The sequence below is a fragment of the Oryctolagus cuniculus genome, chromosome 5, assembly GCF_964237555.1.
Source record: "Oryctolagus cuniculus chromosome 5, mOryCun1.1, whole genome shotgun sequence".
NCBI lineage: Eukaryota > Metazoa > Chordata > Mammalia > Lagomorpha > Leporidae > Oryctolagus > Oryctolagus cuniculus.
Window position 1 is genome coordinate 30,609,087 of NC_091436.1, and position 22,447 is coordinate 30,631,533.

At 42.2% G+C, this 22,447-nt stretch overlaps 1 protein-coding gene across 1 annotated transcript in view; it reads right to left on the reverse strand.

The window, feature by feature from the left end:
- The window catches only part of ARFGEF3 (ARFGEF family member 3), a 179,876-nt gene that overhangs the window by 82,994 nt on the left and 74,435 nt on the right, over positions 1-22,447 (reverse strand). The window contains exons 6-8 of the mRNA XM_051854295.2: positions 18,843-18,965; positions 15,551-15,593; positions 11,989-12,067 (exon numbers count right to left, since the gene is read on the reverse strand). Coding sequence (XP_051710255.2) covers positions 11,989-12,067; positions 15,551-15,593; positions 18,843-18,965 — 245 coding nt within the window. The remainder of the gene's footprint in view (positions 1-11,988; positions 12,068-15,550; positions 15,594-18,842; positions 18,966-22,447) is intronic.

Consider the following 22,447-nt stretch of genomic DNA (forward strand, 5'->3'; position numbering starts at 1 on the left):
ACCCAACCCTGGTGGATACGGCCATTTGGAGAGTAAATTGAGTAATTAGCAGACAGAGGATCCATCAGTCTTTCAAATAGAGAAACAAATCTTTTTCAAAAAGTGGAATTAAAAGATAAGTTTTGGTATATTTCTAAAAAAAATCCATGCATAGATTTTTCATAATACACATTTTTCCATGAACTTTTGGAACAATTCTATTTTGTTAGGATTTTATTTATTTATTTGAGAGGTAGAGTTACAGATAGAAAGAGGGAAAGACAGAGAGAAAGACCTTCTATCTACTGGTTCACTCCCCAAATGGCCAATCTGAAGCCAGGAGCCAGGAGCTTCTTCTGGGCCCCCCATGCTGCTGCAGGGGCCCAAGCATTTGGGCCATCTTCCACTGCCTTCCCAGGCCACAGCAGAGAGCTAGATCAGAAGAGGAGCAGCCAGAACATGAACCGGTACCCATATGGGCTGTCAGCTCCACAGGCAGAGGCTTAACCTACTACACCACAGCACCTGTCTCTTAACCACACACATACATGGTTTGTCCTGTTAACATCTTACAGTACATTTGCTATAATTAATGAACAAATATTTGCACATTAACTAAAATCTATAGCTTATGCCAGAATGTTAATTTTTAACATGTCTAATAGTCTAAACCTTTCAAGAGGCCATTTACTACATTATCTTTTAACTGGTCAATAATTTACTAATATGTATTTGACTTTCCTTCTTTATTTGTTGAAGAAATGTGGTTCTTCACTGGACAAATTATTTTCCACAGTTCTTGTTTTGGAGTTCCTCAGTAGAGCCAGCAAAGAGAACAGACAAGGTTTTTCCTCAGCCCACCAGCAGGTATTACAATCCAGGCAGGTGGCAGAGAGACAGAGGGGCTGAGGAAGAAATTAATTTTCTAGGACACATTTACTATAAATATATCATAAACCTTCTAAAGATAATTCACTCAGCAATCTGGTATGGAATGGGATATTCAGAAAAAAGAGACACTTGGTGATAAAACTCATTTTTTAGGGGCCGGCATTGTGGCATAGCAGGTTAAACATCTGCCTGCAGTGCCAGAATCCCAAATGGGCACTGGTTTGAGATCTGGCTGCTCCACTTCTGATTTGGCTCTTTGTTAATATGTCTGAGAAAGCAACGGAAGATTGCCCAATAACTAGGGCCCTTGCATCCACTTGGAAGACCCGAATGAAGCTCCTGGCTCTGGCCTGACCCAGCCCCAGCTGTTATGGCCATTTGAGGAGTGAACCAGTGGATGGAAGATCCCTCTCTGTCTTGCTTCTTCTCTCTGTAACTTTCAAAAACAAACAAACAAACAAAAAAACTTAAAAAGATTAAGATCTTTACATTGTTATAAAAAATCACTTTTAGTTGTGTCTTTTTTTCTTCAATTTAAAACAAATAAGTCCCAAAAGGAAGCCTCGTGTTCTTAGCAGCTCAAATAATTCCTAGGAGGAGGAGGCAGAGGAAAGGCAGGAGGGGCAAAGTATAAACTTGAGGAGATAGAAGGGAGAAAGGAAAATGTACTGTCAGACCACCCCACAGGCTGAAGCTGCCTCGCCGTGAAAAAACCTGGGGAATTGTCAGATGAAGGACAGTAAGACAGGGGCTGGGGAAGGTGATCCTCACCAGCACCAAGTTCAATATCCTAAAATTGACATTATGCCCTAAAACTGGTTGGCAAGGAATAGATCTAGGGCAAACCCCTGCCCATGGCCTCAGAACCAAAATAACTATTTTTATGTTTTTAGAAGGTTGTAAAAACAAACAGAAACAGATAGGAGACAGAGACACTGTTGAACAGCCCTTATCCAAAGCACTTGTGGCCAGGAGTGTTGCAGACTTTGGAGTTTTCCCGATTATGGAATATTCGTATAAGCTTTACCAGGTTAGCGTCCCAAATCTGACAATCCCAAGTCTCAGGTGCGCTCCAAAGTTTTGAAGCATGTCAGAGTTTGGATTTGCAGAGTGGGGATGTTCAGCTTATAGTACGTGGCCCTTTACAGGAAATGTGTGATGACTAATAATCTAAAGAGAGGTACTTTGTCCACAGTAGTGTACAATGGTCAAAATTTAACTGTCTTGAAAGAGGGATCCCACTTCTATCTTGATGTCATCTACTATATCATTTCAGGGTGGAGAAAGAGACAGGGTAGGGCTGAGTCTTCAAGAAACTTATCACTGTTTGCCAAGAGGCAGGTAATAGCTGGAGGAAGAATAAGAAAAGCAAGAACTAATCAGCTGTTTGGAGTTACGTGCAGACCTCATAATTCTAGGCTCCAACTCCTACAAGCTTCCTGTCTACGCTTCTGAACAAGACGTAGTTGCTGACCTCAAACAGCACATTCTATGTTCTTATGGGACTTGTCAGCAAGGAGATAGGAAATACTCAAAATGAGTAACTCAACACAAGAGACCATGCTATGTAAGTTAACCTGTGGGACCATATAGGACAGGCATCTCCTTAGGATCCAGAAAGAATTTCCCTAGGCAACGGAATCATAGTAGAGACTTGAAATTCAAGTCAGGGCCTGCTGCATAGAGGATTTGAGGATGGGAATCCACAAAGCCTGGGGGCAGAGAAGGAAGAGTTTGGGCTGGGAGGTTTGTGGATGGAACGGAATGCAAAGATGACACCACCAGAAGGGGGCGCTGGAGAGCAGGAAGGGCCTGGAAGCCTGCTAACTCCCCTGGATTCTATTCTGCAAACACAGGCTTGACATGACCAGATTTGTATTTAAAACACTCATCTCATCAGGATGCTTTAGAATGAACAGATTGGGGAGGACAAACTGAAAGGACACACTATCATGGATAAATCACATTAAAAATCAGTTCTAGAAGGGCTGCTTTTGCTACCATGTCAGGTTACCCTTTCTGACTAACCACTGGACTCATTTTGAAAAAGAAAAAGAATTAAATGTCCCAATACAAAAATTTCTTTCTCAAACTTTCAGTCTGGCATCATAACAGTAAAATAACCATAAACAACAAAGACTCCATTTCTGAACTCACTGGAAGTAAGTCCAAAGGAAAGCTCCTAGCAATCTAGGTTCCTGTGAGAACCCTTAAAGTGTGCATGGCAAATACTACAACCCCGAAGCATGAGGCTCACTGACAGGGAACGCACTGCCAAGGTAGCTGGCCCCAGTCTCCTTGGTGACTGAACTCGGCAGATTTCCTGTGGGCTGTAGCAGTCTGGAAAACAGGTCCTCATGGCCTTACATGAGTTATGCCATTGGAACAGCTGTTCAAAATGTCAGCGCCTTCCACTCCTGCCCCTCACTGGAGACACACCAGCAGGCGCACAGTGGGTATACGTTCAATACTTGTCCAGCTGTAAACAAACACTTGCGATGCATAGGGTAGAAAGAACCTAGACACCAGCCATCTCTAAAAACACACAGAGGGGAAAATCTGCCCACGTGGGAGGGCTGTGAGTCACTCTTCTTGGTCTTTTGTTTGAGCATTTCACGGTTGGCAGGTTGAGTATCTGCTGGTCACATCCTCTGCTCTTCCCTGTTTGTTCCCAAGTGGGTGACCCATAAAGAACAACCCTGGGAGGCGATCAGTGGGCCGTGAAGGCTCTGCGTCATCCATGCTGGCCGCATGGCCAGGAGCTCTGGAGTCCTTACAGATTCATTTTAAACCATTTTCACTTTGCCCCCCCCTCTTAGAAACAGATTTTAGCTTAGTTGTAGAAGGAGAGAGGGAATTAAACAATTGTGTAAAGGGGGGAATGGAATTAAAACAAATGATATGAACATTTACCTGGCCTCACTGATTCCAAACTTGCTTTGGTATGGTTTCCTCTCTGACATTCTATACTAGCAGGACTGGAGACAGAGAGATAAGGAATAAATGTGTAAACCCAATTAATCTTCTAAAAATTCCTGGATTGAAAAAGCGTCATGTAACCTGATTTGCTTAATATAGAATGCTATTTATATCATATCTCCAAGCCATGTGAGTGAGTTGTTCTGCTACCTGCATGCGTTTTCTGAATTCTCCCAGGAGACAGAACATCTTACAAATTCACACTCCTATACAGCTAAAGCCCTGTGAAGTATGTGGGTAATGGTTGTGGAAATGGCCAATAGGCCAAGTACTAACCATGGTGCAATTTTAAAGGAAAAACTTACTTATAAAGTAGGAGAGGCATCATCAAGTTTAGTTAAGAGAAATAGAAAAGGAGTTAAGGTAGTACAATCAGAAGAAATATAGACATACACGCTTAACAAGGAGAATGAATAGACAAGCAGATAGAAGCCAAGGGCCTGGTGCAATCTGATCAGGTAGACTTAAAGGGTTCTCATCACAGCTGCACTAAACATATTATGTCTCGAGCTGCTTTTGCAGTAGGGCCTTCATCGTAGGGTGATGGAATCATGATGAGAAAGATCAACTCAAACAAACAAACAAAAAACAATCTCTAGAGGAAGAATTATGACCAGGAGAATTTAGTTGAAAGGCCAAGCAAGACTAAAGACTATGAGAATTCTATAAAGTCTGTTAAGCTCAACCACAGTATGCTTTACAGGCATGTTTGTTGAAATGTTCAATGAGAAACCCGAGAAAAACATGAATGCATCATACGAATTATTTCCCCATTTAAAGTCCATTCCCAAGCTACATAGTTAAGAAATGTTTTCAGTAACTGAAAGAAATCTATGACCTTTGTTTCTAATATGTATGTGTACATATTTGCAATAAATACTTGTGCACTGCCTTTTCCTACTGATTTACAGTCAATTTTCTGATGTCGGAATCTGTGTTCTTAACTGCATTATAAATTGGAATTAGTGCCAACAATTCTGAAAGTAAACAAACCTGTTTAGAGATAAAATATACCAAATATTTACTACATGCTTAGCACTAGGCAGTTGAAAAAAAATCCATGTATAGCAGTATTTCTGGAAAAGACATAAAAAATGAATGCCTGTGATCATTACACAACAGGCATAACCTTGGATTGTCCCAGGTAAACCAAGTTATTTGGTCACCCTACATATGGAGTCCTGTAGCTGGCACTGCAGACATCTAGGTCTTAAGGAATCATGAACTTCAACCTTGGAATGCCAGGGATACCTGACCTAGCTCAAGACTCTTTTCTGGCCAATGAACAATGAATGGTACATGTTAAGGTTCTGCTTGCTAGATCTATCCTGATGGTGCAGTATTAATTATTAATTGACACAATGACTATGAGCCTCCTTGCTGAGACTGGATGTTATGTGAGTGTCCACCAAAGGCTATGTGTGGAAGACTTGGTCTCTGCAATCTATGTTAATAGTACTACAGAGGTGGGGCCTTTGGGAGGTGGTAGATTGGACTAGGTTTTTGGGGTGGAGCCTTCATGATACAATCATTGTGGCTTTATGAGGAGACAGACAGACACACACTCCCTGTTGCCATGTGATGCTCTGCACAGCATCTACACTCTGCCGATGAAAATGCCATCACCAGATGCTGAAGCAATGGGACCCCTTGATCTTAGCCTGTGAAGCTCCAAAATCATGAACTGAAATAGGCTTCCTTCTGCTGTGTGTAGCTTGTCATAGGTATGCTGCTGTAGTAAGGAGAAGCTGACTAATGCACACCCTCACCTAACACAACAGCCCAGGTTTTCCTTGAGAAAACTACCCAGGAAAATTGTTTAACTTCTTCCTTATTATTTCACAGGCAAGGGAAAACATAGTCTTTCTACTTTTCAAAGGTGGTACAAGATGAAAGCCTACTGAAAATCATGTCTGAACAATTTTTAATAAAAGCATTCTGTACAACCACAAAAATGACAAAATGTCCCTCCCCCGTGACTTCTACTTATTATCTAATGGCACTGCTCGCTTCCATTTGTTTCTTCTATTTGCTAGATAAACATTAAAATGGCCAATGCTTTAGTTTCTCTCTACCTTCTGACAGCACTTAATCCCTGAACCAAGCCCTCACTTCCACTCCAAAATTACCTAACCCAAGCCCAAATCCAGTGACAGCCCCTCCCAGCAGCCTTCTACTGGATGCCCTGTGATTCCCAACGTTGTCCAGGCTCTCTCACTGCAAGTTTATTATCCAGATTCTGCAGATTCTGTGAGCCTCAGGTGTCCCCAATGATCTTGGGCTAGTGGACATTTACAAGTCCTCTTTTTAAAAAAATTTATTTTTTAATAAAAATAAATGTCAAGATAAAATAATTTTCAGAATGGGTCACATATCAAGGCTATCTGTATGCTGTCTATAAAAGAAGCAGTCAATCAAAAAGATCCATGAAGCTTGAGAACTAAATATACCCCAGGGAAATAAAGCACAAAGGACGCAGGGGTGGAGATATTAATATCACATAATGTGGAGCTCAGGATAAAGATCATAAAATGAGGAAAGAAGGCTGTCTTATTCTAAAAAGGATATAATTCAATGAACATTTATAAATATCTATATGACAAGTAAGATGACAGCCACTTTTCAAACTATATATATAGACTTCTACATATAAAAGAAACTCCCTCTTTAGTGGATCATTAAGCATTTCATTAGAATGCAAATTGAAAATATGTCAAAAACTAAAAAAGAAAGAAAAAGGAAAGAGAGAGAAAGGAGTAAGAGAGAGAAAGAGGAAAGGAGAGGGAGGAAAGGAAGTATCATTATGTTCTCATATCTGTGAACTACATTGAATCTGTTCTCTTTGTATTATGCCACACCAACATGAGAATTGATGAGGAAAAAAAAGATATGGATCCAACCTAGGTCTTTATCAGTGGATGAATGGATGATGGAACATCATTTAGCCAAGAAAAAGAAGGAATTATTGTTTGCTATTTGCTGTAAAATGGATAGAACTGGAGATCGTTAGCCAGACACAGAAAGATAATTATTACATGTTTTCTTAATGCATCTGAACTAAGAATTGCTATTACTAAAGGCTCAGAAGGGTGGGGGCTGGGGACAGAGGGAGTTTAGATAACAGTGAGATAAAAGTAGCAAGTTCCCATGTGGCATAACATGGTGTGATGACTACAGCTCACAGTATTATGTCTTTTTTTTTTTTTTTTTTGACAGGCAGAGTGGACAGTGAGAGAGACAGACAGAGGGAAAGATCTTCCTTTGCCATTGGTTCGCCCTCCAATGGCTGCCGCAGCCAGCACACTGCGCCGATCTGAAGGCAGGAGCCAGGTGCTTCTCCTGGTCTCCCATGGGGTGCAGGGCTCAAGCACCTGGGCCATCCTCCACTGCACTCCCTGGCCACAGCAGAGAGCTGGCCTGGAAGAGGGGCAACCGGGACAGAATCCGGCGCCCTAACCGGGACTAGAACCCAGTATGCTGGTGCCGCAAGGCAGAGGATTAGCCTAGTGAGCCACGGCACTGGGCAGTATTATGTCCTGTATAAAGAAGTGCACGAGGCTGTGAACAGAGAAGTAAGTAAAGACCTGCTGCCTCTCCTGAGCTTACACTGTGTCTGTGTACTCAGATATTGCAATGTGCCCCAGAGTAATGTTCAAGGATTACCTTAATTAAAAGAATTTAAATAAAACTTAAAAAAAAAAGTTTCTGCAATGTTTTCCAAGAAAGTGAGAGACCTTGTTCATGTCTACAACTAGACTATTTTCCCAACTCACTGGTATTTTTAAAATTCTACAAGTGCCAGAACAATTAGGTGAGAGAAAGAAATAAAGGACATCCACATTGGAAAGGAGGAGGCCAAATTGTCATTGGAAATGATACAAATTTATATGTAGAAAACTCCAAAGATGCTATTAAAACACTAATTTATTGGAACTAATAAATTTCACAGAGTTGCATGATATAAAATAAACATACAAAAATCAGTCATATTGTTATATGCCAATAGCATATTATCTAAAAAAGAAATCAAGAAACAATCCCATTTCCAAGAGCTACAAAAAAAAACAAATCAAAACAAAAAAACATATAGGAATAAATTTAACCAAGGAGGTGAAAAATTTCTACATTGAAAACTATATAGAACATTGAAGAAAGAAATTGAAAGCGTATAGAGAGAAAGGGAAAGACATCCCATGTTCATGGATTCCAAGAATCAATATCAATAAAAATCCATACTTTCCAATGCAATATACAGATTCAATGAAATCGCTACCAAAATACTAATGAATCTCTCAGACAACTAGAAAGTACTTCCAAAATTTTTAGTAGTATTACTAAGAAGCCACAAAAAAAAACCATAGCAATCTTGAGCACAAAGAACAAAGCAGGAGGTATTAAATCATGTGACTTTAAGATAACGTACCACAAAACTATCGTAATTAAAAAACATGGAATTGGCATGAAAAGAGACACACAGACTGATGGGAAAGACTAGAGAGCTTAAAAGTAAACCCATTCATCAACAGCCAACTGATCCTGACAAAGGTGCTAAGAACATATGTTTGAGAAAGGACAGTCTTTTCAACAAATGGTGCTGAGAAAACTGGCTATCCACATGTAGTAGAATGAAAGCAGATCTCCCTTTCCCATCTCTCACCATGTAAATAAAATAAACTCAAAATAGATTAAAGACCTAAAAATAAAACTTGAAACAATGAAATCAACAGAAGAAAACATAAAGGAAACATTTCAGGATATTGGAAATAAGGTGTTTTTTTTTGGGGGGGGGGAATCAAACTCAAAAAGCACAGGAAACAAAAGCAAAAACAGATAAATGAGATTTCATCAACCTGAAACACTTCTGCAGACCAAAGGAAACAATCAAAACAGCCAAGATACAACCTTGGGAGAAAATATTTGTAAGCTATACATGTGACAAGAAGTCAGTCTCTAGAATATGCAAGTGTAAGGAACTCAAATACTTCACAGCAATCAATCAATCAATAACTCAGTTAACAAATGGGCAATTGGTGGAAGGCAATTTGTTGTTGGTTAGAACATCAGTTGAGATGTCTATGTCCAATACAGCAATGCACTAGGTTCAATTCTCAGGTCTGGCTTCTGACTCCAGCTTCGTACCACTGCACATCCTGGGAGGCAACAGGTGATGGATGGTTCAAGTAGTAGAATCCCTGCCACCCACATGGGAGACATGGATTGAGTTTGCAGCTCTTGGCTCTGACAACAGCCTCAGCTATTGTGGGCATTGCAGAAGTGAACCAGTGGATGGCAGCTCTGTCTCTGTTTCTCCACTTTTTTTTTTTTTAATTAAAGATTATTTTATCTATTTGAAAGAGTTACAGAGAGAGAGGGTGAGACCTAGAGAGACAGAGACTGAGAAAGAGAGAATCTTCCATCCACTGGTTTACTCCACAGATGATCAAAATGGCCAAGGTTGGGGAAGGCAAAGCCAGGAGCCAGGAACTTCTTCTGGGTCTCCCACGTGGGTGCAGGTGTACAAGCACTTGGGCCATCTTCTACTGCTTTCCCAGGCCATTAGCAGGGAGCTGGTTCAGAAGTGGTGCAGTTGGGACACAAACTGGTACCCATATGGGATGCTGGCATTGCAAGAGGCAGCTTTACCTGCTATGCCACAATGCCAGCCCTTTCTCCAATCTTGAATAAATAAAATTTAAGAAAACAGGCAACAGCTATAAACAGGCATTTTTTCAGAGGAAGACATACAAATGGCCAACAATTTCACGAGAAAATGTTCTACATCAGTATCATCAGGGAAATGCAAATCAAACCACAGTGATATATCATCCCCACTCTGGTTAGATTGGCTATTCTCAAAAGGACAAAGGATGACAAGTGCTGGCAAGGATGTGGAGAAAAGGGAATACTTGCACACTGCTGTTGGGAATGTAAATCAGTACAGATGCTGCGGAAGGCATTATGGAAGTTCTTTACATAATTAAAAATAGCAACATTAAATGATTCAAGAATCCCACTACTGCATATATATCCAAGTGAAATGAAATCTGTTTGTGTTAGAGGTATCTTCACATCCAAGTTTTCTGCAGGGCTATAGCCAACAAATAGAAAAAACTCAAGTGTCCATCACCTGATGAACAAATAAAATGTGATACACACATACACACACACACACACAAACACTGGGATACTATTCAGCTATATAAAAGATGAAATCCTTGCCATTTGCAATAACATGGAGGTCCTTATGTTAAGTAAAATAAGTCAGGTATAGAAGGTACATGATGTTACTCATCTGTGGAATATAAGAAAATTAATCTCATCAAGGTTGAAAGTAGAACGGTGGTGACCAGAGGCTGGGGACAGTGGGAGGGAGGGAGGAATGGGGCCAGGTTGATTAATGAATGCTGTTACAGACAGACAGGAGGAAGTTCTGGAGTTGTACTACAGTAGGGTGTGACAGTAACAACGTGCTGTATTTTTTTCTTAAAAAAAAAAAAAAGCTTGAAGTAAATTTTCATCATAAAAAATGAGAAATTTTGAGGGGATATACCCACAGGTATGTTAATCCTGAGTTGAACATAACAGAGTATGCATGTACTGGGATGTCATGTGGTACCCCAGAACTATGTACAATTTTTTTGATTCAGATGAAAACAAAGTAGAATTCTGCAAGCAAAAGTCTCTTGAATTATCCAATGTTCTAGTTAGCATGACAGTTTCTTGTCTCTGTCATAATTCAAAGAGCATTTCAGAATTTCACCGTATGGCAGAATTGTGCAATACACGATACATGTAGCCAGTAGAGACGTCCAGTCCATCCTGGAGAGCCTGCTCTTTCCAAGCTTTGGCTTTGCCTTTTACTTTTTTTTACTTTTTATTTACTTTGGTGCATAAATTTTTTTTTTTTTTTTTGGACAGGCAGAGTTAGACAGTGAGAGAGACAGAGAGAAAGGTCTTCCTTCCGTTGGTTCACCCCGCCAATGGCCGCTATGGCCGGTGCGCTGCGCCAATCCGAAGCCAGGAGCCAGGTGCTTCCTCCTGGTCTCCCATAGGGTGCAGGGCCCAAGCACTTGGGCCATCCTCCACTGCCTTCCCAGGCCACAGCAGAGAGCTGGCCTGGAAGAGGAGCAACCGGAACAGAATCCAGCGCCCCAACCAGGACTAGAACACGGGGTGCCAGTGCCGCAGGCAGAGGATTAGCCAAGTAAGCCATGGCGCCGGCTATGAATTGTTTTCTTAACTTACTGCGTGGAGAGCTATGGTAGCAGACATGATCTAAATGAACTAACACTAATGGTTAGACTGAAATGCAAAGAGTGAAAAGCACATAAAAGTTAGACTAATATGTTCTGTTTAAAGATGTACCTGTGAGCTCACAGGCTCAGGAAATGTTAGAAGAAGCAGAGGGGCCAGTGCTTCAGTGCAATAGATTAATCTCCCGCCTGCGGCACCAGCATCCCCTATGGGCACTGGTTCCTGCCCCAGCTGCTCTACTTCCAATCCAGCTCTCTGCTATGGCCTAGGAAAGCAGAAGATGTCCCAAGAGCTTGGGCCCCTGCATCCATGTGGGAGACCTGGAAGAAGCTCCTGGCTCCTGGCTCCTGGCTTCGGATTGGACCAGCTCCAGCCATTGCGGCCACTGGGGAGTAAACCAATGCATGAAAGACTTCTCTCTTTCTACCTCTACCTCTCTAATTCTGCATTTCAAATAAATAAAATCTTTAAAAAAAGAAAAAGCAGCAGTAGAGAAGGAGCAACACAACCCTGGCCTTTGCATGGTTCATTGAGAAGAGTCATCTACAGTGGCAAAGCACCGCTAAGAATGAGTTAGCACTGGCCCTCACATCAACCAGCTCGGCCTACCATTCCTTCCACGCAGCTCCACACTCAGGAGATGGAGTCTTCTTTACAAGACGTGGGTTTCCCATTTTCACATCAGGAAATGATAGACTTTGGTAAAGGTTTTTTTATAATTTGGGAATGTCCATGGTTTCTGCGTGTATTTTTCAGAGTGACAGGTGAATACCAGGGTGGCAGAATCATTGTCCCTTTGATGTGCAATTTTTAATGATGCTGTAGACAAAAAATGATTTCTCTAGTCCGTTGGTGAACAAGGGCCACCATGGTTATGGCACTTACTTTATGGAGGCTTGCAGCTTCTCACACAGGACAGCGAGCACAGAGACCACGTCGTCACACAAGGACTCCACTGTTGATCCTTCGAAACACGGAGGTGACAGCCATTAGATGCTGGGGGGCACCAGCAACTCCCCCCACACACTTTCTCACCCTCCACTTCTGCAATTTTTCACGATCAAATATGAGTGGGCCACAAAAATCATCTCAGAATCAAACATAGTCATTCCTTTCTACAGTGAAACACCCAAAAGATATCCCAGAGAGAAAATAATGAGCTGTTGCTTAGTAGTATACGTAAAATTCAAACCTAATGACAGAAAGTTTTGTTAATTTAAAAAACCACCCAATTGACTGTAATCATTCCGCTATTTAAGCCAGCAGGCAATGAAAGCTTCCCTTATTTTGACATCTTGACTTTCTGGATCTTCTGAGAGAAACAAAATACGGCAGCATGGAAAAGCCCTTGGAACAAAGAAATCGGAGAAGGGAGACAACACCATTTGGTCCCCATCTTCCCCTACTCTGTCTGTTCACGGCCAGTCAGACACATGGACTTTGTTGATGATGGAGCAAAAGCAAACACCAGAAAAATAATTGCTCCTTCCAAACATGTTCTAGTTTCTAAAACCAAAACTCCCCAGAAGCACTGTGGGACAAAGAGTGGAATTTGGAATCTGTTCAAGGCCATGTCCACAACTTGCTGTGTGAGGATGGGTAATCTTCAGTTTTCCTTTTGGAAAGATGGGATAAATCACACCAGTTGCACAGAATCGATAGGTCAAGTGAATAACAAGTGTACACATTTGGTTTCTAAAAGAAAAACCTATAAAGATCTTTATAAATATGGCTATTTGATGACTGTATTCATAAATGAGTACCCATGGAGCCAAGAAAAAATGAGAAAAAATAAAAGTAAAGTGGGTGGAGGGCAGAGGGAAGAGAGAAATGGCTGAGCCTCAGAACACAAGATCTTAAATGTAGGAGAAACAATAAGGGACAACGATAAAACAAATTTAAAAGAAGCCAAACCCGTAAGTGGTTCTTAAGTTGAATTCTAGACAAATTTTAAACAAAACCCTCCATGAATTTTTCCAAATGTATTTTTTAAAAAGATTTATTTATTTCTTTGAAAGGCTAAATAACAGAAAGGGAGAGATGGAGAGAAAGGGATCCTCCATCCACTGGTTCACTCCCCAAATGGACACAATGGCCTGGGCTGGTCTCCCTGCGAGTGGCAGGGGCCCAAGCACTTGGACCAACTTCTGCTGCCTTCCCAGGTGCATTAGCAGGAAGCTCGATCAGAAGGGGAGCAACTGGGACTTTGAACTGGTGCTCACATGGGATGTCAGCATCACAGGCAGTGGTTTAACCCAGCAGACCCCACACCAGCTGCCTGAATAGAGATGTGTTCCTGACAAGGGGATCTTGACCCCCCTCTTAGTTTAGAAAATCATCCCACACTGAAGTGAAGGTTTTGCGATCATACAGCAGTCAGGAAAGGACAAGTGGACCACCTTGGAGCATTATCACTGAGAGCTTTAAAAGCTAGTAAAACCCGTGCACTTTTCTGGCCAGAGCCCAGGAACACGGCCAGATGGGACTGAAATAAGCTGCAAAGTGTAGAAAAGGACTGGGAGCATTTCTCTTTCTCACTGCCGTCCTTCCCTCTTTTTCTCCTAATTATGGTTCTTCAGCCGCTTCACTCTCTCTCCCTTGCATTCCTGCCCCTTTCCATCTTCTCCCACTCCTATCCCCCTCTCCCTATCATTCACTGGGCAAACAGAAAAGCAAATTTTCTCAATATTTTCAACATTACTGAATAAAATCTGAAATAAAACATATTTCAATTGTAATTGAATTGGAGTTTTTCATCACTCAGAAAAACAATGCAACTAAATTTATTTTTTTTAAATTGAAATTCATGCATGAATTTTTCATTATAAATATTTTCCCTGAACTTTATTTTAAAGTTATTTTATGTGAAAGGCAGAGTTACAGAGAAAGAAAAAGACAGAGGGAGAGACAGAGAGGTCTTCCATCTGCACTTGGCAAAGGCAGACTCTCTGTGATCAGATACCCAAGTGGATGCAATGACTGGGTTGGGTTACACTGAAGCCAGGAGCTTCTTCTGGGTTTGCCATGTGGGTGCAAGGGCCCAAGCACCTGGGCCATCCTCTGCTGCCTTCCCAGGTACATTAGAAAGGAGCTGAGGGCTAGCACTGTGCCTTAGTGGGTAAAGCTGCCACCTGCAGTGCTGGCATCCCATACGGGCACCGGTTCGAGTCCTGGCTGCTCCACATCTGATCAATCTCTCTGTTATGGCATGGGAAAGCAGAAGATGGCCCAAGAAGATGGCTTCTGCACCCATGTGGGAGACCTGGAACAATCTCCTGGCTTTGGATTGGCCCAGCTCTGGCCATTGGGGCCATTTGGGGAGTGAACCAGCAGATGGGAATCTCTCAGTCTCTCTCTATCTCTCTCTCTCTTTGCCTCTCTCTTTGCCTCTCTGTAACTCTGCCTTTCAAATAATAAATAAATCTTTAAAAAAAAAAAAAGGAGCTGGATGATAAGTAGACCATCTGTGACTTGAACTTGTGGCCATATGGAGCCATGGCTTTGACCCGCTGTGCCACAGCACCAGCCCCCTAAACTTGTTTTAAAATATTAAATTGATGGGCCAGATATTCTGGCACAGCAGGTTAAACAGCCACTAGAGGCACTCACACCTCAAATCTGAGTGCTTGGTTGAATCGCAGTTACTCTGCTTCCAATCCTGCTTCCTGAGAAATCAGCAGATAATGGACCAAGCATTTGGGTCCTGCCACCCATGTGGGAGACTCAGATAGAGTTCCTGGCTCCTGGCTTCTGCCTGGCCCAGTTCTGGCTGTTGCAGGCATTTGGGGAGTGAACCTGTAGATGGGAGATTCCCCCATCCCACTCGCTCTCTGTCTCCCTCTCTTTCATGCTCTCTCTGCCTTTCAAATAAATTTTTAAAGAATAAAATTTCTTGTCAATTATGTGTGAATCTTTATTTTGTTCCTGCTCCTGTGGGTCAGAAAGAAAGTCCCTTCACTTGGTTTTGTCCATGGCCTATATTGGGCTTATACTGCGTGACTCCTTACAAGATGACTCATTTATCACATGAAGACGCTGAGATTGACAGACACAATTCTGGGCTAATAGCACTGTGTGTCAGTCAGCGTTCTGCCACCCTCTACTCAATTCTCATTCCAGCAATTAAACCTGACTTTCATGGAGAACAAAGTAACTAAAAAAACATAACACAAGCAGAGGCAGCCTACAAGAAGGAGGTGTGTCACTGAGATGGGACAGGAAGAGATGTAGTTAGCATGAATGAGTATAGTGACAGAAGGAAGACAGTAGCTTATTAAATAACAGCAGGGAAGGCAAACCCGAGCAGAACCTCCAAGGAGCACGAGTAGGCATACAAGTCAGCATGAGATCTCCTAGATATCGTCACACCCACAACGGCAGGCACACGGCCAGCATTTACTCACAGGACCACTTTCAAAACTGAGCTGGTAAAAATCAAACCCATTACCTTGACTCCTGAATTCCTGTGGGACATCTGGATTTTCAATGATCTAGTAAAGGAGACACACAGGCAATTAGAAGCCGTAGGTAAGAATCCCGACTCAGACAATGGAAAATTCTAGTAAATAAAATGGTGCCCTCAGTGTCTGGGGCTCAGCTCCCTTACCTATGTGCACCCTCCAGCTCGTCACATCATTTCATTATTCATGCTATTTAGGAGAAAGACGATGATGCGTGGGAATAGACTTACCAGTTGCAAAATAATGCACTCGGGAGACCACAAGCTTCCAGGAAGTTGAAGCCCTGTGGTGCTGGGTGTTGGATGCTGACTTGTGGCCATGCCTGCTGTAAGGCACAGCAGAGAACAGCTTCTCCCAAGGTCACAGATTACACTGTGCCTGGCACCTGGCAAAGGCAGACTCTCTGTGATCGAAGGATCAGGTCACTGGGCTTCAAAATACAGGTGCAAAGAAGCACCATCTTCCTATTTCACGGAAAGCAAGTTGACTTCCTCCTATGAGACCAGCCTCTCTGACTGCTGCTGGGCAGATTCAGATCCATGGGGATGGAGAAGGAACTTTGAGGGAAGGATGATTAAAAATAGTAAGACTTGCCAAGGCCAGGACAATACCATGGCTACTGAGCTGAGAACAGGAAGGAGGCACTTCAGCCTCCCGACATGTCTGCACCAGGAGATAACAGGAAGGCATTTCACACTAATTAACCACCAGACATGTACATCATCTCACGGTGCTGTTTTTTTTTAATATTCTTGTAATAGGCACATATTTCTACTATCCTCCATTCACGAATCTGCGGAATCAGCTGCTCTAAACCGGTTTTGGTGTGGTGTTACGTCAGAGACTATAGCACATAGGACATGATTAGAATGGTATTTTCTGGAGGAAACACTTCTGCATCATATTTAAGGTAGGCAAATTCCTACCCTGTCCCCTAGCTCCAAATATTTACCTTGGTAATTTTGCTTTGTGAAATGAGTAACTCACAGTTTAACAATGGCTATGGCCATGTAGTCAATTCATTAATAAAGCTGGATGATAAAAAAGGGTTTCTGAGGACACCAAATCGAAATTGTAGTCTGTCCTGGGTGCAGGGTGGGGATAGACAGTAGGTTGAAGATGCACTTCATGTTAATGCCTCTGGTGTTCTGAGTTATTTCTTTTCTTTCTGCTGTATTTGAGTCTTCCTGATCTGAGGTGGCCCAGGGTATCTTCTGGAAATGGAGTATGTTAAAAATCTCCACCTCTGCCCCAAGTAAGGCTTCCTGTCCCCCAAGGGAACACACAGCCTCCTTACAGCAAACCTTGCCATTCCTATAGACCACTCCACTTTAACAGCTTCTCAAAAAAATACTTAATTCTTAGGTGGCAAAACTCGTATCTTCCTCTACTGGACATCACAAACATGTCAAATGTTAGCATTCTGAGATCTGTGGTTTCCTGGGACATGGAATCACATCTCCAGGGACTGCATGACTAATCGAAAGGAAGTGACAGGAACCACTCATTTTCCACTGTATATAGATTCTTGCTTCCATTTGGGGGAATGGGACCAGGAGGCCAATTCATCACACATCACCCAGGATAAAGGCAGGTGACCCTGTGGTACCATCCAGGACTCTGCAATGACACATGATACCACTCTTACTGAAGAGCAAGAAAGGCTAAAAGGCTGAGGCACTTGACGTGAGACCAGCACGAGGACAGGGACACATCACTCAGACACGGGACTTGTGCTGTCACTGAGCAGTCATCACACAGTGGAGGTGTGCACCTGCAGACAGCGCAGCCTGCGGCATGCCTATGCTACAAACCATCGCCCATGGTGCCCAAAATGGTATGCAGCATGGGACTGTACTCTCCTACTTACAATTCCAAAGAGGGTTAAACAGTAACATTGAAAGCTCTTTGAAACCACAAAATCCCATTTCAGTGTTTCGTCTTAAAACATAACATTGTTCATACTAAAGTATTATTGAATGCGGTCACTTAGCAAAGATGGAATAGAAATATGTATTCATGTAAGAATTCACATCTTAGATTTATGTCCGTCAAAAACCTTTTTTTTCCTCATGACATGTTGTCCATTTCTAGATTTTAAATTCTTTTAAATGAATATTCCCTTATCACCAGATTCAAATTCTGAGTACAAAAAATCATTTTTAACAGAGGGTAAGCTAAAGTAATAAAAATGTCTCAAATTAAAACAATGTTTTAAATAGAAATTTGGATTTCAGAAATAGCAAACACAAAAGAAAAAAAAATCAAAAGCTTTTTCCGTATTGTTTTCCACGCTGGTTGCCGGCACCCAAGCTAAGAACCTGTCCTGGGAGTCAGTGAGCAGGGCTTAAGCTCTGGCTCTTTCACCAATAAGCTGATTCATTTCAGACTTGCATTTCATGTCTCTGGGCTGCATGCTCTCATTGTAAAAGGAGAAATCAAAGAATTCTACTTAATGATCTACAGGGCTCCCCTCCACTCCATGATTTGCTACAGATTAAAACATGAGAAATAATTCAAGCTAAGCATAAAATATTAATTGGTACAGAATTTCTGAGATATTTTGAACTGCAACTGAGATTTTCTAGGGAAAAGAAAGCAAATGCCGTTGCAGAACACATATTACAGATTTTATCAGGATTTACATCTGAATTATTCCAAATGCAAATTTGAAATACACAAGGCACCAATTTTAAAGAGGATTCATTCTGTCATGAACACTCCTGGAAGACAAGGTACATAAGAAGCCATTTCTATTCACATTTTCCTTGAGAATACTTGTTTTGGACAATCTGCTCAAATGTAGATTGCAAAGCTGAAGTGGGCCCTGGTGATAGAGAGGAGGCAGGGTTTGCTCTGCCCTGATGCTCACAGCTGAGAGGTGACAAAGGGAACCCACACCCCAAGGCATGTCATGAATGAGAATTCCTTTTTCTTAATTTCCTATCTACTTCCAGCATTCATTATATCCCACTAATTTTCAAGACAAAATTTCAATGGGAGAAAAGGGATGTAAAAAGTCATTTTTTTTTTCAAAATATGATTTAAAAATAAATTGTAAAACAAGGACTAAAACATTTGAAACCATAAAAAAAAAAAAAACACAACAGCTCTCAAAGCAACAATCAAAAGAGCTTAATTTAAGGAAGAAAGATTCTTCTAAAGCAAGCAAACCATTTCTAGAGTTTCCTGTAGGATACCACCGTGGCAGAAGGGCTGGGGTTGGGGACAAGGACACACAGCCAGTACCGAGATGACAGGGGAGTGCAGCCAGCTCACCGTATTCTCCTGCCTTTGTCGCAACTGCAGGGTCAAGTCGCTGAGCATCTGACTGAGAGTGGCCCGCACGGCAGTGTTGATGCTACGCTGGTGACAGCTACACGTGTAGGTCTCAATGCAGACCTGGTCAAGAAATAACACAGCAACACATGCATGCACTTGTAGGGACACGTTCACTGCCACCGTTCTTTGGCAGGAACCCAAGAAGATACCAAATCCCTCTTAGACAGAAAGTTAGCCTGATGAATTAAAATGACTGAACATATTTAAAATCCCTGGAAGTGTGTGTTTTTTTTAAACACTCCTAATTCTTTTTTTTTTTTAATTTATTTATGTTAGTGAGTGAGAGAAACAGAGAGAAAGGTCTTCCTTCCATTGGTTCACTCCCCTAATGGCTTCTATGGCTGGCGCTGTGCCAATCTGAAGCCAGGAGCCAGGTGCTTCTTCCTGTTCTCCCATGGGGTGCAGGGGCCCAAGCACTCGGGCCATCCTCCACTGCCTTCCCGGGCCACAGTAGACAGCTGGACTGGAAGAGGAGCAACTGAGACTAGAACCTGACACCCATATGGGATGCTGGTGCCACAGGCGGAGAATTAGCCAAGTGAGCCCCAGCCCCGGTCCCTGGAAGTGTGTTTTTAAACATTTGGGAAAAGCAGTGTTTCCCTAAAGATGGCCATTCTTACAACTTTATTCTTCCCAACATCAGAGGAAAAAAACAAATTAGTGGTTTTCAGTTGCCCAAATAATTCTGCCTAGAACAAATCCAGGTTGCTGGAAATTAACCAGGAAATGCTTCCATCATGGCAAAATGAACAGAATCTACAAATCCATTGGTCATAAGGTGTGGGTAGAGGGAGGGCGAAACCATTTGTCCTGTTCTATAAACGAGTGTGACCTTGGGTTTCCTCTCTGGCTGTGTTCTTCTGGAAACCTGATAAAGGCAGGACATTGGCTGTGTTTCTACATAGCATGGCTTATGGTAAAAATGCTTCCTGCTTACTAAAGTGCACCTGAACTGGGATTACCGGTGTGTCCACACTAAACACCGGGAGGGATGCTGCAGGTGTAGGCTTCCCTGGGCGCAGTGACTCTCATAGTTGAGCACATCCTCTGCAGGCTTTGCTCACAGAGTTAAGAAGTGTGGGTTCCTAAGCCAAGGAGACCCTGCCCTTACTGCTGTGGCTTCTCCCACCTACACTGCTACCTGAGAGCCAGAGACAGCCTTGGAACTGCTGTGAGGACCTTGGTCAGAGTCAACGTTAACACTGTCCCATTTCCGTTTCCACTCCTGTGTGTCACCAAGTGAACAGAATGCCAGCTGTGGCCCCTTGGTGGCTTGTGAGTCAGTATCTCCTGGAACCTAAGAAGAGGTCTTGGTGGCTAAGAGCATGGAGAAACCCCAATGTTAAACACCTGCCCTTTCATGACGTTGATGATGCTAAATGACCTTTCATATTCCTAGAAGCTGTGGAGATGGGCCAGTTAGGGCATGCTTTAAATATGCCTACTTATTTCTCTCCACAAGAAATTCTATCCTTTGAGCTCCTATAAAGCATACTTAGGCAAAGACCAAAAACTGATTTAATGGACCTAAATTACTTTCCTAGGAATAGTTTTAAGATTATCTACAATGAAAATACAGAGCTCTGGGGTGAGTTTTTGGTCTAGTGGTTAAGGCACTCACGTACCTGGGTTGGGTTCCTGGCTCTGGCTCCCGATTCTGGCTTCCTGCTAATGTGGACCTTGGGAGGCAGTTTTGATAGCTCAAGTACTTGGGAGACATGGATTGAATTCCAGGCTCCAGGTTTTGGTCACTCCTCTGCCACTGTGGGCATCTGAGGAGTGAACCAGGGGACAGGAGCTCTCTTTGTATCTGCCTCTTAAACTAAGAAATTTACAAGGTTCCCACTTGAATGGCAAATTGAATTTATTGATTGACAAAAGATATGGGAAAGGGACTATTTTAAAAGAATTTATTATTCATTTAAATTTCTCTTCATTTTAGACAGAGAAACAGCTGGTTCACTCCCTACTTGCTGTGAACAGCTAGGGTTGGGCCAGCCTGGGCCAGGAGCCCAAAATTCAGTCCAGTTCTCCCACATGGGTAACATGGACTCAAGTACTTAAGCCATCACCTGCTGCCTCCCAGGGTGTACAATAGCAAGAAACTGGAATTTCAAAGTGAAATGGGGATTCAAACCCAGGCACTCTAATATGGAATGAAGGTATATACCAAGCAGTATCTTTTTTTTTTTTTTTTTTTTTAGTAAGTATTTACTTATTTACTTGAGAGGTAGAGCAACAGAGAGTGACAGAAAGAAAGATTTTCCATCTGCTGGTTCATTCCCCAAGTGGCTGCAACAGCCCAGTTTGAAGCCAGGAGCCATGGATTCTATCCTGGTTTCCCACACAGGTAGCAGGGAGCCATCCTCTGCTGTCTTCCCACATGCATTAGCCGAGAGCTGGATCAGAAACAGCAGCCTGGACTTGAACCAGCACGCTGATAGGGAATGCTGGGCATCGCAAGTGACAGCTTGACCCACGGTGCCACAACACCAACCCACGCAAGGCAGCATCTTAACCACTGAACCAAAAACTGCCCCCAGGGGCCAGTGCTGTGGCGGAGTGGGCTAAGCCTCCACCTGCGGTGTCAGTGTCCCATATGGGTGCCAGTTTGGGTCCCAGCTATTCCACTTACGATCCAGCTCTCTGCTGTGGCCTGGGAAAGCAGTAGAAGATGGCCCAAATGCTTGGGCCCCTGCACCTGCATGGGAGACCTGGAAGAAGCTCCTGGCTCCAGATTGGCCCAACTCTACCAGAGGGCATTTGGAAAGTGAACCAGCAGATGAAAGATCTGTCTCTCCCTCTCTGTCTGTAACTCTACCTCTCAAGCAAATAAACAAAATCTTAAACACACACACACACACACACACACACACACACACACACACACCAGCCCAGAGACTAAATGTTAATTTTTGAGGTTATGGCTGTTTAAGCCAAGGAGGTTTTTTTTTTTTTTTTTTTTTTTTTTTTTTTTTTTTTTTGCCAGCCTCACTATAATAATCCTTTTGTAAAATTAACCAGGTGCAAAGTAAATATTTTTTAAGTTTAATCTATCTTCTATTGAATACTTAACATTTCAAAGGAACATTTGAAATTTAATACTGTATTTGAAAACTAGCCTAGATAAACTCATTTTACAGTTAAAGAATAAGTTACAGTACTTTTTATAAGACTATTTAGAACACATGGATTTTAAATTCATTTTCTCAAGTGATGACTGCTGAGTATAATGGATTAAAGGTACAATAATTTGTACACATCTTGAAAAAAAGTGTTTTCATCCTTTTTGCATGTGATGAAATGGTTTAAAACACTGCAAATGCATTCAAATGATTGCAGTGTTTCACTCTGATGAAACCAAATTCTCCATAGCCAAATTAGGCAAACCAGCACCCTTTGCAGCTCATAATTTAACAGTCTTCTTGCTACCCTACATTTTCCCAAGAAGTCTATGTAACAGTTGATCTTTCTGGGATCTAAACTCTGACATTTTATAAATTTAGGGGAAATTTTAAGCTTTAAAAGCATTAAAGATGAAA